We start from the raw sequence: 17,305 nt of genomic DNA on the forward strand, positions 1-17,305 counted from the left end.
CATTTTGCAACAGAAGATCTAACAACTATAATGATACAATGCCACACTTGACAGCAGGGCTCACAAAAGACACACAGCAGTGGATGATGCTGCTCTGGACAAAGGAGTACATAGAGAAACTGACAGACCTTTGGCTCTCTGTGGTGTGGTCATATGACAAAACATTTTGCAACTAAATTAATCCTTGAAAGCCAATGAAGACAACTGCCAGGGTTTGTGAAACAGCAGATATATTTATATGTAAAGGGTTTAGGACGGGTTCCATAGTAGATCTGGTCAAGGTTGAATTTCACAATGCAAACAAATCCAGGCCAAAGATGTGCAGATTGTTTTTCAATCATTTTTTAGTCAATCATTAAATAGGTTTGTGTTGTGCTAAAGAGACACTTACATGCCCCAATCAAATGTTCAGAGTGAAAAGGCTGGAAAACAAATGACTCCAATGTGTAGAAATGTCTCAGAATAAAATACCTATAGTTCTACTGGTATAGAACCTAAAAGCTAACAATAAATCAACTTCTCCTGTAAACACAAATCTCCGATAGACCAAAACTGTTATATAAATGTTATATCTTGTTAAGGTATATAATCCATCTGAAAGTGTCATTCTCTTGGACCTGGAAGACTATTATAGTGAACTATATTAAAGGCTATTACTGGCAATTGTCAAGTATATTATTGTTCACCAAAGGTATTTTTTATCTTTAACAATAAGCACCCTGAGTAAAACCAGCAAGGAAAGGTTTCCTTCTGTCACATAGTAAGATGTGTTTTATTTGTCAATCTTTCTTCTTTTCATAGTTTACTGTGGTTTCACAAGGATATTCAACATACACATGCAAAATTGTATTGGTCCTATCATTACAAAAAATAAATAAATTATATTACGCAAAAGAACAACAAAACTAAATTCCTTTCTACTATAATATACATTTCAGTGTTTTCCCTCATTTAGGATCCCAGCTCTTCACTCCCATGATAACACACCTTGATACAAAACCTCCTGCTGTCTAACTCGTGTCTGAGGTAGTTGCTAGGACTGTTAAGGTGACACTGTTTAATTTCATAGAGGTTCAGTTTTCTAAAGTGATGCTGTATTTCAATGTCCATCGCCCACAACTGAGAGCAACCACTGCAGACCAGAATGTGTGTAGGTGAGCAATGATTCATCCGATCTGTGGTCAGACTCTCACTGTGCACATTATGCAAGCTTTCTTTTAAGATGTTGTATCTTTTTTTTTCTGATTTGCAGGACACAGCAGTAGCCACGATAGTTTCACATTTGTTCAGTACGATCGATCCTAAAGTAGCATAAAACAGATTACCCGTCTTATAACAGAGCTACATTTGTTGTATTTTTGATTACTTTTTTTTTAGAAATTAATTAATGGTGAAATCGATGTGATTTGTCAGGCAGTTAATCACCCTTTTTAAAATGTTCTCTCCTCCCATGTTCTGTGTGTTAACAAATTATTTATCCTCAGGCAAGTTGTGTCCTCTATCCCCTTCAAACAGAATGTGTCCCAATGAGACATATTATAATTAAAGGGTAACTTCACCTTAAGATATTATACTATGACATGAAACTAAATTAGTGCCATGTATTTTTGTGAAAGAAATTAAGAGATATTTGGAAATTATGCACCAATTTTATTGTATATGTGTATATATGTAGAATATATATGTGTGTGTGTGTGTATATATATATACAAATATACACACATATATAGTCTTAATATAGTGACGTCACACCTCAATTGTTTTCTTTTGTTGTCGTTCTTGTTATTTTCTTCTTTTGTGTCTTTAAACCACTCTACGCCTGCCCGCATTCTCCACCAGGCGTGACAGTGTGGAGGGGTAGGGCCAGCACTGCCAGGGCTCTCAGGTGGGGTTCAGGAAACACATAGACAGGGTTACAGTGCAAAACAGGGATTTATAAAAAGTGTGCGTGAAGCAAACTTCAGATCCTGGGGATCAGTTTCTTTTTGTATGCTACTTTAGGACTGATTGTACTGAATACATGTGAAAAATATGTATCTATTATATCTTACACCTCTGAAGGTGTCCGGTAGACATTACATTGGTCTAGCATACTGTGTGAACAACAGGGATCCTGGAGTTTTCCACTCAGTCAGATCCAGGAGGCAAGAGACGAACTGAACGAACGAGTTGGGAGCAGAGAAACTAGACATCTTAAGACACAAGGTCCTAAAAAACCATTCCTCATGAGACAGAAATCCCCTCTCCCAGAATCTGCAGTCTCTCTAATCTGGTTTCTGTATCTCTTATCTGGTTTCAGTTCCTTTAATTCTGTCCTGATCCTTTAAACATGAATCAAAGCAAACCGCACGATCTACAGATATACAATTGTGAAAAAATGCTATTTCTCTTTCTGTGTCTTACATTAGGCAGGGAACCTGAGACACAGAAAGAGAAATAAAAAAAATTCCTCCACTTTCGTTCACGTCTCCATAGCAGAATGCCAAATTCAACCGCTATTGAACCCTGGGAGACAGAGTGCTAACTCATGGCCACTTGGGTAGGGTGTATGCTAGAGTCAGCCAGATTAACCACATTGACTTCATCAGACCAGGAAACTGCTTTCAAAAATCTGCCTGTAATTATAGCACAATAAAGGTTTATGACAACAGTCTGAGTATCTGCCACTCCTGCATTTGTGAATATTGCATTTCAGAGTGACATAAGAGTGTTTTGTTTGGCAAAGGGTGGACTTAAGATTTTGAAATGCATCACATTATAAAGTTACCATGAGGATTAGGGTCACTGGGTTGAACAAATGCTACTGAATGATCTCGTGGCTACCAAAATAATTTGATTAGTGCATTCCTTCTTCGCAGTACAAGGATACCGGACACAATATATTACAATTTGATGGCTTTCTTTGTAAGGTGTTGACAGAAGCAGTCTGCTATGTTAGTACCAATCCTCTGAGTAAAACCCCTGTCCTGATTAACAATAGCATTTCTTAGACAGTTTCTCAATAAATCAGTTTGCAAGGAATGTTGAAATACCGGTGATGGGTTCTAGTTATCCAGCAGTCATAGTATCTGAATAAGGGAAAGGCCTCAGCAGAACTCAGAAATGTGTCGAAAAACTTTCTGATTTCTATGAAAACACGAAGGAATGCAGAATAAACACAGAAAGCATAGCAGCCCAGCCTTGGGTGGGTCTGACCTGTCTGAAGGGAAAACAGCCAGCCAGACAGCCCTGCACTCTGCTCTAACAATGACTCTGGTTATACCAAGGATATACTGTATTGGGTGTATAAAACTAACAGCACCATTCCTTGTATCCGGTGTTACGCTGTGGTACAGTGGAAAATTTGTGCTACAATTTGAAATTCCTACTTGGGAGCCTTTGACCGCAAATTACTAAAATCCTGCTGAATGAAAGAGTATGTATGGAAAAAGGAAAACTAACAGAAAAAAATAGATTTTGAGGTTATTTAGATATATGTTTTCCCTCCTACCCTACATGTATGAAATAGTACTTTTTTTTACATGCAGTCATAATCTAAGTCACTTGGTAAGTCTTCCCAAGCAAAACTTTAAAAGGCCTAACATTGATGGAGCCTTTGGTGAGAAGGGTATTGATAATTTTAATCTTCTCTGATCCCCTAACTTCCTAAATACTGCTATATGTTTCTGAATTAAAAAAAGAGTGCCTTGGTATGTTGTCCTTTCTGTACAACGACCCTAGCAGAAGAGGGTTGTTTTTTCCTGATAAATTAACGAGGAGTTGTTTTTCATTTAATGTAATTGGTTTCTTTATCTTGATTTATCTTGTTCTATGAAGTAGGCTGCACTTCCGTCTTTATTGTTGCACTAACGTCTTGCAATACGTCTTCAGATGACAAATATATTTGGTATGATATTAGTCATTGAAGCTAGTGTTTGACAGGAAGACATTTTGGGGCATTTGTTCTGCAATTTCAGTAAACAAATATATTGGAAGATTTACTTTTATTTTATCATCTGCTTCTGGGAAGGCAACATATTTAATAAACAAGAACATTCATGGTATTTCAAAATCAAACACACACACTAATGGTACAGATTTCATTTGAAAAGCAAGACCTGTTAGTTTCGTTTTTTGGCTAATGCAGTGACTATCAGTGTGTGCAGTATACAGGGATGCTCAGGGAAACTGTGATACTTAAACCAAGACCGTGGGCGAGAATAAGCAGAGTCAATCCCCAGCCTCAGGCCTTTTCCTCACCATTCGATGTTTCAAATGTCATGCTTTTGAATGCAGTGTTGTGGATGGATATGTGTTCATAAAGTCTTATACCATATGCATAAACTAAACAAACAACCAGCATAACCAAGCAACCCAACCGCGCCTCTCTGAAGTATGGCGAAGGCCTCGGATGAAATGTCATTGGAGTGAGTCTTGGAATGGACAGGGGTTTTCTTCCTTTCATAGAAAATGAACGAACTATAATGCGTGACAGTGCGTTTTAAGAATTCCTCTGGTCTTTTCCGGATATCTAGTTTGCTGGCAGATGATGACGATGATGGAGGAACATTTTCATATTCCAGAGAAGCACATAACCAGCTCATGACATCAGCCATTAAAATGGGCATTATAATAGGGGAGTGTGTCAAGTGATAGCACAACCTAGCAATTCATCTTTTGGTGTTGTTACATTGCTCTGATATTGATTTGTATCATCACAAGACACTCTGGAAATAGCTGTCCTTCGGGGAATAAAAGGAAGTTTGCCAATTAAACACTGCACTGCATCTTCCAGTGTTCTGTGGTCATTTTGTACCGACTGCAAGAATCCTTTAAAATCCTTTTTGTTTGTTGACACTTATTATGTTAAGTCAAACCTTTCCTAGCATATGCTTAGATTTAGTAGTGCACAGAAATGGTAATCATACTGGCATGCTGCATATCTGTAGTGGTGCAAGGGCTGGAGAGGTTCACTGATAGCTGTGAAAGCAAGGCTGCTGTCTACAATTAGAATCGGCACAGACGGAAGCAGAGTTTGACACATCGTCTCCTGAAAGTTCTCCAATCAAAGTATCTGTTGGATACACACCCCCTAAACACACCCCACCCACTCAGGGCTACAGTCCTGCAGCTCCTTTGTTATTGGTTGAGGGGGGATATTATTTGCAACAGCTGATCTCTTGTTTACCCACAGCACACATGTGCTTTTTTTTACCCAAGTTTAGGAAATTGAGCAGCAGCACAACGGGATGCAAACTCTGCTGCCATCTTGTGGAGTTACACTCTAAACACCATTCTGCAATGATACACAGTCAGAGCGCACTGAATAGATTTCATATTGAAACATCACTGAATCTGAAAGACTGGAATTTTGTGCATTCCTGACATAATATGATCTTAATTATCCGAGCAGAATACAATTTAAATGTTTCTGGTAAGAGCTCTGTGGAGCACATTTTGTATTACATATTGTATATATATGTCAGTGTGACTGTGACCATACAAATGTGTCATATGCGCAGTTAAAAACTATCCATCCACTGCATTACTACCTTTATTGCAATATCCTCGACTTACCAACTTTGAATACAAACCACCCAATGGCGTGATCTTGGACTATTTTTATCAGGTGTAGGCAACCCTGGTCCGGGAGATTCAGCCCTGTAGGTTTCTCTTAATCAGCAAATTCTAAATACCTGGAACAGATAGTAATTACGATCAATTGGGCCAATTGAATCAATTATTTTATTAGTCATTCTGAAAAACAAATCATCAAGTTTGCCTAGTAGCATTTTATACAACATGTATAAATAGATCATTATATTATTTCCATGTGTTCGGGTATAGGGTTTGAAGTGTTTTGAAAGACACTCAGAGGATGTCAAGTTTGACACTAGGGGAATGAGGATTGAAAGTATTTATTATGTGCAGTACATATTTTAGTTTGTAGTACATAGTTTTCCCTGTATTTACCTGTATATTGCATATATATAAAACAGGTTGGCCATATGATATGTATGGATTATACACCACTAGAGGGAGCCAATAGCCTACCAGAAAATAACAAACTTGCCAATGGAATGAATTATATATATTATTTTGTTATTTACAGTACAATTGTTCCAGCCTATACACAACAGTTCTGTTAACTTCCATCTGCAGTGCAGCATTCCACCATCTACCAAAACCATATTGTCTAAAATTACATTTAAAATATTTTAATATTAAAACAACTGAACAAGTTATGTTGACATAACAGCCTTTTGGCAGTAATCTTCAAAGTTAAGTCATTATATTCAAGTTTTACAATACACCTGCATTATAGCCACAGATGGGTGATAAATCACAAGTTTAATGAAAAGTGCCCTAGTTCATTTCACTTAGAAACAAGAACTGAAGAACAAAAGCACAATTAGCAAACGAGAAGAGGCCGATCCGCCAATTTACTCATTTTGTTGCTAGTTATCATGTTAATCATGTTAATTAATTAAGTCAAAGTAGCTGCGTCTTCAAAGTACCCAGAGATTTGTGCACATAGCTAGGTAGTCTGTGTCTAAACCCCAACCACTTCCTGTAACAAAGGCGAGTTGTTATATAAGCTGTGGCATTGCTTTAACTCTGCTATATTAGAATGAGCATTATGGGACAGCTTGGCCCTATGTCTTCTGCAGGGATTGACGCAAGGCTCTCTCACAGAAGGCTGATATTTATTCCAGGGGTACAGAAATGTAGCCAGGAAAGGGGGAAATGCATTACTTTATGGTGCTCATTCAATGAAGCAGGTATTTAGGTTTGTTATATGGTAAGGCAGTAGATGGCAGCAGTTTCCTGTGATAAAAGTGCTTAAACAAAATAATCCAGTCAAAATAAGACATTTTATATTCCCTTGAAACAGCCGGTGCTTTAACCGTACTGCTGTTGCCTTCTTGTAGAACTTTATAGTTATTTTTCTTTAACTACTAATCATGAAAATCTGCTTATGCTATTAAATAGTAAATAATCTGGAGTATTTCAGAGAGGTGTTTTATATAAATAAGAGAATTTAAATGTATAACATATTTCAAATGGATATTTATGAATCCTTATAATCAGCAAATGAGACAAAATTAAATAAACTCATCCTTCTTGTGTAGAATAACAATAAATAAGTCAAATTTGTTAAGGACTGTGTTTCGGTTATAGTGCTCCAGAAATGTAAAACATAGTAAGTGGCTCCTGTATGTAAGAAAGCCATACAAATTGTGTTTTAACCAATTCCCAACACAATCATACATGTTTAAGGCAATACTGTAATATGTTTCATGTTTAAACAACTGGAAACATAATTCCTATAAAACATCATTAAAAATACTACACCATTCCCTCATCTTCACTATGAACATCAAATACCAGATGTATAGATGCTGTGCCTGTAATAAAAACATTTCATTATTGTTTCCAGAATAAAAACTATTTCTGGAAAACACAATGTGATGTAGATGATTTAATGCTACAACTGCTAAGCTGCAATGGTTAGATCATTAACGTGTCTATAATGATAATAAATATATTGCATTGCTTCCATATAGGGCCTTATTGAGATTCTATTTCCCACTTCTTGTGAAGAGATGATCTTCTCCGAGTCTCCACACAGAGGCTAGCTTGTGCTTCGGGCCCCTTCTGTCCAGTATTGCTCAGTCTGCATCTCAGTGAGCCGGGACACTGTCCTCTGAAACGCAAAGATCTCCTCCTCTCCAGTGAAAATGGACAGCTCCTGTGCTGTATTCTGGACAAACACAAACACCATTTATGTCACTTATTTGATCTTACTAGGTCTCTGCTTATAGATATTAGAAGTCTCCTATAATTGTTTTTGACTAGCGTCTCTTCGGTTTTATGAGGCGTCTTATATCAGTCCTAAGGATCTCACAATAATAATTATAATAGTGCTCAAGTTGTGCACTGTGGACAAGCATACAGTTAAAAAAAATGTCCCTCATTTGTCAACTCAAATGCAAATATTACTATCATCACTATATCGGGAGCTCTACATGTATATACAGGAATGTTCAAAGAAAATCAAAAGTATTTTTCAATTAACTAATGTAATCATTGGAATCATCTTTAAACCATGCCAAAATGACAAAAGCAGAAGGTCTGGATTCACATGCACGTCAGTGCTTCCTCAGGGACGCTACAAGGACTAGGTAGAAGAAAACAATTACTTGCATAGGCCCTGTGAATTGGAAATGTAAGCATGCAGACAAGCCCAGAAAATGTAATTGTGAGTGTTCAGATCAGATGTGGGAAGAATGTGAAAAGAACCTGCATGACATAATTAGTGACAGTGTGCTAAAACGAAGCCAGTGGACTCAAGTCAGACAGCGCTCTGAGAAGTCCCCACTTATACGACTGCTTTCGCATCACACAGAACACATCGTACCTCTCTTACGAGACTGATGAGGTCAAGCTGATCTGAGGACTGAAAATGAAGCTTCTAGGATTCATGTATTTTTTATCTATTTATTTATGTATGTAATATTTGGGAACAGAATAGCGACTCTGACAGTCAGGATCCGTGCTTTGATTCTGGAGAAGAGGGGTGCTTTTCCTTGAGACTAAAGTGTGCGGTGTGTCAATGCTGATTATCAGTAGGCCGAAGGAAAGTCAGTCTTTACCCCAGTCAGCCCAAGATCGTCCATGAGTATCCGGTGAGCCTCGTCATCACTGCCATGACGATCGTGTACAAAAATACTCTCCAGAGGGGCGCTGCCGAGACACACAACACGCACCTGGGGAGCGCAAAGACACCTGTGAGCTCCACAACCTCTCTCTCTGAGACTGCGTACATTTATATAGTGGACACCTCCTTTCGTTGAACAACATGTTCCTGCCTCAGTCTCATGAACCTTTGATGAACTGAAGAACTGATGACAAAACAGTGGCAACACTGAAATTAATGTATATAGTAAGTACATAACAATGAATAATGTGTATCCTGACACCCACAACGCCTCCAGAGTATTGAAACTTTTTCCCTGCTTCATCTAACACCCTAAACAAAGGTTTTCATGCAACCGGAACAGAATATCTTACAGAGAGAAGGTCGGGACTAATATGGATCACTTATGTTAACATACAAGACAGACCGGCATTTTCTTCTTTGTTAAAAATAAGTAAATGTATCTATATTTTGAAGGGTTGATTGAATCGTACAGCTACAAACAATAAGGAAAGCTCCTCAAGTAGTGTGTGTGGCGACAAATTACACTAGTGATGAAGAACAAACTGAAACCACAAGGAACGTTCCTTGGAAAATAAAATTCAACTGAATCTGAAATGACTCCAGCGGTAAATGATTAAGGCATCGTAAGGTAGCACTGAAAGACGGAGCTTTACTTTGTGGTCGTAGAAAGTGTCAATGAGGGTGATGAAGCGCCGGGCTTGAGTCTTCATGGCCAGCGTCAGCAGGGGGATGTTCCGGATGAACACGGTGTCAAACAGTTTACACATCTCCAAGTAGTCACTGGCCCCCAAAGGCTGCAAAGCAAAATAACAGTTTATTAAATGTTTAATAAAAAATCTGTGCCTTGCAATTAAGATATTTACCACAAAAGAAGATATTTATAACTTGACTACTTTTACTTTTTTAAACATTGATGCAATTGAAAATGTATGGTTGTCTCCTTGTGTTTCAGCTATGATGCTAAGAAACCTGACTTGTTCTGTTAATACATTGTGAAATCCACGAGCTCTACTAGATAGTGTTGGGAGCAGAGACAGAAGTCAAACCGAAAGATGTGAAGAGTACAGAGCAACACAATGAAAGGTGTATCCTTAAAGCAGCAGAAGTAGTATGGAAAATGCTTCATGTATGTCTCAAAATGTATAGCAGGTCATTGGATCGATAGCATGACTCAAATATGACTAGTCATAATAAGAAAAACAACTAATAAAGATAGGAAAAGTTTAAAACAATCACTAATAACACATTCTCTGGTGAAACAATTTTCTTCAACTCGAAAAATCTCCTCTATATTGTGTGACTGACTGGATTGGACTAATGCACTAATGTCATGAAGAAACGAGCCCATCTTGTTACTGTCTAGTCACTGAAGCTATTGCAGGGGGAAATAGGCCCCCTGATTGACTTGGAGGGGAACTGAAGGGCTTTTCTCATATTCTGAAGGTTTATAATGGCCCCACTGACATAAAAAAAGAAAATGCTCCACACGTAAATGCAATTAATAAAGACTATTAGGCTAATATCTTCTGCTTTTCACCTTACTTGCTACAGCTTCGACAAAACCCCCTCAGAATAGTGGATATTAGCTTTCTTTTAACATGCTTTTGTTATCCTTGTTTTTGTTGAAGTGCATCAACAAAAGGAATGATTTAATGCATGTTCAACAATCATGATCCTGACTCAAGGATAGTCTCCGCTGTGCTCTTGTTTACCGATACTTGTAGGTTACAGATCTTGCAAACATTAGTACTTCCTGTTGGAGAGAGCTCTGAGAGCCCTTGTTGAAAGGTAAAATTAAAAAAAGTCCCCTGACTCTTTAGAAGCTTTCAAATCATTGACATAGCCTCTCCAAATAATTATTAGATAAGATACTGAATGCTTTGAATATTAGGTGGCATTATGTTTTTTTTGTTTGTTTGTGTTTTTTTACATTGTGTAATGTAGCAAAAGTCCCATAACTACTGCAGTGTTGAACTGCAAACAAACAATCAAACAAAGACTGGGGAAGGACTGATGTGTCTAATGGTAAACCAGCCTGGGTAAGAACACTGAACTCGCACAAAAGATGATTGTTGTCGAAGGTCTGCTGTAATCTCTAAGAGTGGAGCCTTTTATTACCTTCTGGATGATTTCCAACACAACGTAGGACACCGGTTCATGAGCAGATTCAACGGTAAAAAATCTTTCCTGTTTACTTCACCTCTGAACATTTGAGTGTGTAAAAAATGATAGGTAAATAATAAATAATGTACAAAGATGTGTTGCTTTATTGAAAAGTGAGAAATGAAAAAACAAAAATAGGAAGGAAGGTTATTTCAAACGAAGTCAGACACTGATTTAAAATAACACTTTTTAATATATCGTTTATAAACACAGATTGTACCAGAGGTGTGACAACAACATTTTAAATTAAATGTATACAATCTTACCTTTTCAATTGAATTATTTTGTTTCTAAGGGCTGTGTTTTGTAATGGCCACTAGATGGCTCAAGAGAAAACATGAAAGGCACATAAACCAAGCACATGTGTTTTGGTTTTTAAAAACTGGAAGATCTTAAGGTCAACATGAAAATTACAGACACTTAGTTTAGTCATTATTTGTGTTTGAGTAGGTGTTCCTTTTAACATTACCAAAGGCTTTCAAAAATATACATTCAAACCAGAGTCTCAAGCTGTCTGAGGATTTTTTTTATTTTTATGACACCTTTTACAAAATGTTTATATGATTACTATCACATCATGTATATGTCAGATTCACATGTGTTGTTTCCTACATGCTGAAGTTCAGGTTTGAATGATTTACAAATGCACATGTCCATGTTTCTCAACCAAAGGACTTCAAAGGTGCTTTCAGCAACAGGTGGATTAAGACACTGATTCTGGCTTTTCAGGCTTCTGCCTCCTACAGGTGTTGAGCATTTCTCATATGAAGCCCTTTTCCAGTAACAATCAGATTCTTGTGGCTGCGGAGGAGTTCTGCAACTCCGTATCATTTTCAATATATCACATGACTCTGTTCCACAATACAGTGTAATTCAATACTGAAGATTCTGCTACTGAAGAATGCTTTACCACAGTGCACTGCTTTATGTCCAGTAGCCTGCTGAGTGTTTTCTTATTGAGAATACACATTTGCCTACACTGGAACCTAGGGGCATAATGTTAGGATCACCACAGTATTAACTACTTCATTAGTGACAGTAGTTGCATTTCCATCACATCTAAATGAACAACACAGCGATGCTATCAAGGCGAGCAGTAACGAGTGCATGAGAAAGGAAGAAAAAGGGGAAGAAACGCAGAGAAAGGAAGCAAGAACAGCGAGGGCGGTGATCTGAATCCTCTCGGTGACGACTGGCCGCCGACACAGGGAGGCGAGAAATGACGGCGTTTTACTCACTCTGTCACACAGCTCCTCGAACGTGCAGTCTGCGACGGTCCCGCAGGCTTTGCTCAGGCGCAGCTTTCTGCCTTGTACTTTCACAATCCTTGGCCGAGTAACTATGGGAACACAAACAAAGAGTGCGTCTTGTCCGGGTAATTACAACAACAATAAAAAATATATAATTAAAAAAAAAAAAAAAAGAAAAAAAGGAAAGCATCCCTCCGAGCTAGGAAATGCATCAGTTGCTGAATAATAGCACACGATTCAACACATAAATCAGACAAAATACTGATACAATGGCAGGCACTCGAGTGTGCAGCATCAACCCATGCACACCAATGGAACTTATTAATTGGTCAGTGGAGATTGGGCTATTGTGCTCTAAATGTATTCTCTTTCAAGAGAAATTAACTTACGTACTATCATTTTGTTTTTGAGCCAGCTCATCAAACAGCTTATCCATGACAGCCTCCACATCAGCTTCACTTGTGCTACAGTGAAAAGAATAATAGAATATGAAATTAATAACACTTGAAGCCAACATCAAACAGCTGCTGGGGCCCGCTTAGCTTTTTGCCCATCTAGAAAGAACAGGATGTTATACTCTAAATACAAACATTAGATTTAGAATACACATTAAAGCAGGGAATATTAACTCTCAGGTAGATGATTCTGCCTCATTTGCATACACTGAAAGACGGCCACACTTGAAAGCTGAAGCCAGTAATGAGGCAATAGAGGCAAAGCAAATCCATTAATGCTGTGTGTACACAATGAGAAGAAAGGCTGCTGCTTTTCTCTTGCATGCAAAATACGAGAAAATAGGCAAAACAGTCAAGCATCCAGAGTAGCCACCTTTGAAATCTCCTCTGCAACAGTGGGCAAGTGCATGCATGTGTTCGTCTGCTCGTTATGAAAGTGAGGCTGAAACTTGCTTGCTTGTCAGGGGAAAGTTGCTTGCCTTACATATTGATGATTAATAAATGTCTGCATAACACAGACATCTGCATATGACAGGTACCTGTTCTAAATAAATCGAAATAATAAATACGTTGTTTTTTTTTCATAGAAAATAAAATAATCAGTAAAAAGCTAGGGTACAGAAAACCCTTCTGAGAGGTGCTATTAAATGAGTGTGCAAAATGAGGGAATGTTCAGATGTGACAATTGTCCAAATGACAGTTGTTCCCGTCTCTAAATGCTCAGTGTATGTGCACCGATACTGGGCGCCCTGAGAATCTGTTGTGTTCGAAGCAGCGTCGCTCTGTTCCATTGTGACCCCATGAAATTGTGGGTAGAGGGCAAATGACCCGCCGAAGAAGGTTTACATCTTCTGGATTAACAGAGGGAGGAGCTCAATGGCTTAAGTGAAAGCTATTGACAAGTGGAGTCTAAAGCGGTACCCCACACAGAGCTGTGTGTAAAAATCGGAGTGGAAAAAAACAAAACAACACAAAAAAGAACGAATAAACATTAACTCCTAAGGGTCATTAGCAACCTCTTAGATGAACAGAGCAAAAATATCCAGTGGATGATAAAAAACGAAGTAAACAATATTGTGAGTTTGCATTGTGGCACTCGTTTTTTTTGTACCATTTTCTGAAATTGTATTCTTAAAAATGCAGGAATACCTCAAACATCACATACACACTTTCATGAAAAATGTCTATTTCTATTGTCCAGTGCTACGAGATTACCTCATGGGACCAGCAACGTTTTGAGGACGTTTCTACATAGTTTAGACTTAGAACAAAGATCAAAGTGAGCTCTGACCTGACTCATGGCACAATCTTTATCATTTTCATACCGTTTTTACACTGTGGGGGTCCGAAACGCACTTTACACATACACTAAACCTACACATTTAGGGGCGTGTTACATTGTTTACTTCTGAACAACAAAGTTCCCTACCGTTCTCATCATACTAACTTGGAACAGTCCAGAATAGGTCATAGGCAAGGGTGCCAGATGCCTTTAACCTTATTATCCAAAGAGGAGAAAATACTTGCTCTGTCATGTCCCAGCTAATGTAAAATGCCTGCATCATAAAAGAACAAATGTTTTTTTTTTTTGCAAACAAGATAAAAAAATTGCTTATGTTTTAAAAGATGATACAAAAATAAATTAGACTTGTGGGGGTGTTTGTGACAGTTTTCAAAGTTTCCTTTTAAATTCAACTTCGACTTTCTAACCTATTTTCAGAGAAACGTTGGTGCTCTGCTCATTATTCACACTCTGATAAACATGGCACTAGTTCATTTAAAATTTCCAATTTTCTCAGGAGAGGTGATGATGTCAAGGGGCCACTGCTTTTTGACAGCCCCCCCCACAAGAGCTTTGCTAATCACCGGGTGCATTTACTTCAGGAAGGCCTGGGATCAGTTTTTTGCATTTACATTGTTAAAAAAAAAAACTAAAGAGGCTTAGACCCATCCTAAACATGTTCAGTATAAATGGGGAATTAATAGTTGTTGTGTTTTTCTTGCCGTATGACCTGAAAAGATGTATGGAAACAATGAAAGGGAGAATACAGTCACAGGCTTAAGCTGAAATTGAATTGGTCAGCTCATAGGGAGATGAACAAAAGGCACTGAACAACTGTACCAAGGTGGGTATTTTATACTAACTACTAGCAATTAAAAAAAAAATCTGTTTTTCCATTTATTTATGTATTTAAAAAAAACAACAACAAAACCTCCAACAACATATACATTTATATAAAGACTTACAGGTAGTACAGTTTTCCAGCTGAAGGCAGACTTCTTTTGCGGTAGTCAATCCCGGAGTCCAGCTGCAGTGTTTGGCAATATCCCTGCACATTAAGAAGACAACCAGTGATAAATGCTATCTGTATGAATGGATTTTTTTTTTATTGTAGTTTAGCTTTCTTTCAAGAATGTTAAGCAACAGCTTCAGCAATTGAGGTTAAGTTTCCTAATCACATAAACCTTCATACTTTTTTCTGTAAATACTTCAGCATATCAAATATCGCTTTTAGGGATAAGAAACCACCCTAGTAAGCTAACCATGCAAATAATAAATGTGACAGATGGACAAATATCATGTGCACAGACAGACCTGTGTTTCAAATGGAACAGAAAGTACTGCATTGCTGGACTATCAAATGCAAATCAGTATTCAACATCAGTACTGGCAAATTATGGAATCAGTGAATTTCTGCTATCATCCTCCTTGATCTGAGAATAATTAGTAATCACTACAAAGCTAGAGGAAAGAAATATTCTATTCTTCCGTGCTGTCAACTTTTATCTTGATCCATGCTTAAATGAACAGAGTTCCCTTTCTGAGGCAATTTGTTGAATCAGGGATAATTACAACCTGACATGCTCTGAATTGCGACACAAAAGGAAATGTCATTTCATCAACCTTGGCAACCCTGCACCATTCTGCGATGTAAATAGTTTTAACGCCACATCACAATATCAGGTAATGTACATTCTCCTTTGTTTCGCGTACTGTATAGTTTGACACAGAACGCATTACTTCGTGGCCTACAGCAAAAGAAACACAATCAGTCATAATTTCATGTGTTATTTATAATCAGATGTGCTCCTCAGAGTCTTCATGCATCATTACATGATTTTAATTTTATTGGGTTCATTAAAACTTTGTGCCCCTCACACATTTCCCCCCCGCCACCCACCCGGCTTTTGCACATGACCTCACACTTCGTCTAACCTGTTCTGAAGAAGTCTTGAATGGCTCAAAACGTGCTCCATGCTGTAATTTTGTAAAATAGTTTTTATCTTGTACAAAATTACTACTATTATCCATTTGAACAGATGAAGTATAGTCTGCATCAGGACAAATGTGCGAAATGTCTCTTGAGTGAAATATGATACAGTACCCAGGAAAAAAATAAAAATTAAGGAAGAAATCTTACTCTATTCCTTTTTTATAGCTGTTATGATGTTTGTTTTTCATTAGTATATAATGAAAAGAGGAAAAGTGGCCACTTAACAAATACCCTTGTTATTAAGTAAAGAGGTGCAAAGGAAAACGGTTAAAACAGCCTTTATTAATTTGTTTTCTAGACGACTGATTTCGGAGGCGCGGAAAACTGAGAAACAAGAGCCACAGATGCAGGTAAGCATATGGCAGCAGAAACTGACCTGTATTTGTTGTTTTAATCTATGGGCCCTGTTCATATTCTGTTGTGGGGTACCCAAAAAGAGAACAACATTGCTGTGTGCATTCAGCTGGAACTTGGGTTTACTTTTCTCACTTTACCATGATGACCGACACATGTGCAAGCATGTTATGAGTTATGAGCTCCTGAGTTCATCAGCTATTGGCAAGCATCAAGGATCAGCAGGTCTGAGCTGGACTGTTAGGTCACAGAGCAGGCCATTTTTCCACTTTGCTTACATATTGCTCACAGTGGAGTCCAAACTGGGGATTTCAGACTAGAAAACCAGCAAACTTTTCAAACATTAAACAAAACAAAAAAATCTAGCTGCACAGCGCGGACAAATGTAGCTTCACACTGATTAAAAAAAAAAAAAATCACAAATGTAAGACTTTTTCCTTTGTATATTCATAATGAGTTTAAAAAGATTTCAATTTCATCAAAGTTATAGATAAAAGACCAACATCATGAGAATGTGCCTTTAAAAGTCACCTTAATGCACATTTCCCAAAGCATGGTTGTGCTGACAGTCCAAACTTTCTGAACTACAATTAAACATAATAATGAGTCCCTTTTTTTTCTTCCTAAAGTAAGATGCTTTCGAGTTTTAAAAGAGAAAGTACCATTGAGCTCTAACAAAAGCTAAGGATAGCTAACTATTTTGCTCTGATGAGGTCCACTGCCTCATTACTAACAGCAGAAAACATTTGATGCTTTTTTTGTTTGGGAGAGAATTGACTAGCCTCAAAGAACTTGGGGTGGGAAGCTGTAAAAGAGAAGGGGGGGGGAGGTAGAGAGGGGCGGTTGTAGTCCATTCACCAGTTTGTGTCTTACAGCCACTATGGAGGGGAAAGAAAGGAAAAGAAAGCTTAAAACACTGCCTTTATGCTGCCAATCCTGGACGACTCTTCTTACATCAAAGTGTTTTCACTACTAGGGCTTTCTCTGCTAAATTTATTCAGTCCGAGGACAGGGAGGCAACAATGCATACACACTAATTATGCCTAATTATCTATTCCCTTTAAGTGTGACCAGCTTCGGCCAGGCCTGTTTGTTATATGGGTT

General features: G+C 37.9%; 1 protein-coding gene across 1 annotated transcript in view; it reads right to left on the reverse strand.

Moving 5' to 3' along the window:
• Nucleotides 1–5,701: 5,701 nt before the first annotated feature.
• Nucleotides 5,702–17,305, reverse strand: part of afg1lb (AFG1 like ATPase b) — a 31,594-nt gene continuing 19,990 nt past the window's right edge. The window contains exons 8-13 of the mRNA XM_066701383.1: nt 14,820–14,902; nt 12,511–12,581; nt 12,106–12,206; nt 9,358–9,498; nt 8,637–8,750; nt 5,702–7,744 (exon numbers count right to left, since the gene is read on the reverse strand). Of these exons, the coding sequence (XP_066557480.1) occupies nt 7,616–7,744; nt 8,637–8,750; nt 9,358–9,498; nt 12,106–12,206; nt 12,511–12,581; nt 14,820–14,902 (639 nt within the window). The 3' untranslated portion in view covers nt 5,702–7,615. The remainder of the gene's footprint in view (nt 7,745–8,636; nt 8,751–9,357; nt 9,499–12,105; nt 12,207–12,510; nt 12,582–14,819; nt 14,903–17,305) is intronic.

The sequence above is a fragment of the Amia ocellicauda genome, chromosome 1, assembly GCF_036373705.1.
Source record: "Amia ocellicauda isolate fAmiCal2 chromosome 1, fAmiCal2.hap1, whole genome shotgun sequence".
NCBI lineage: Eukaryota > Metazoa > Chordata > Actinopteri > Amiiformes > Amiidae > Amia > Amia ocellicauda.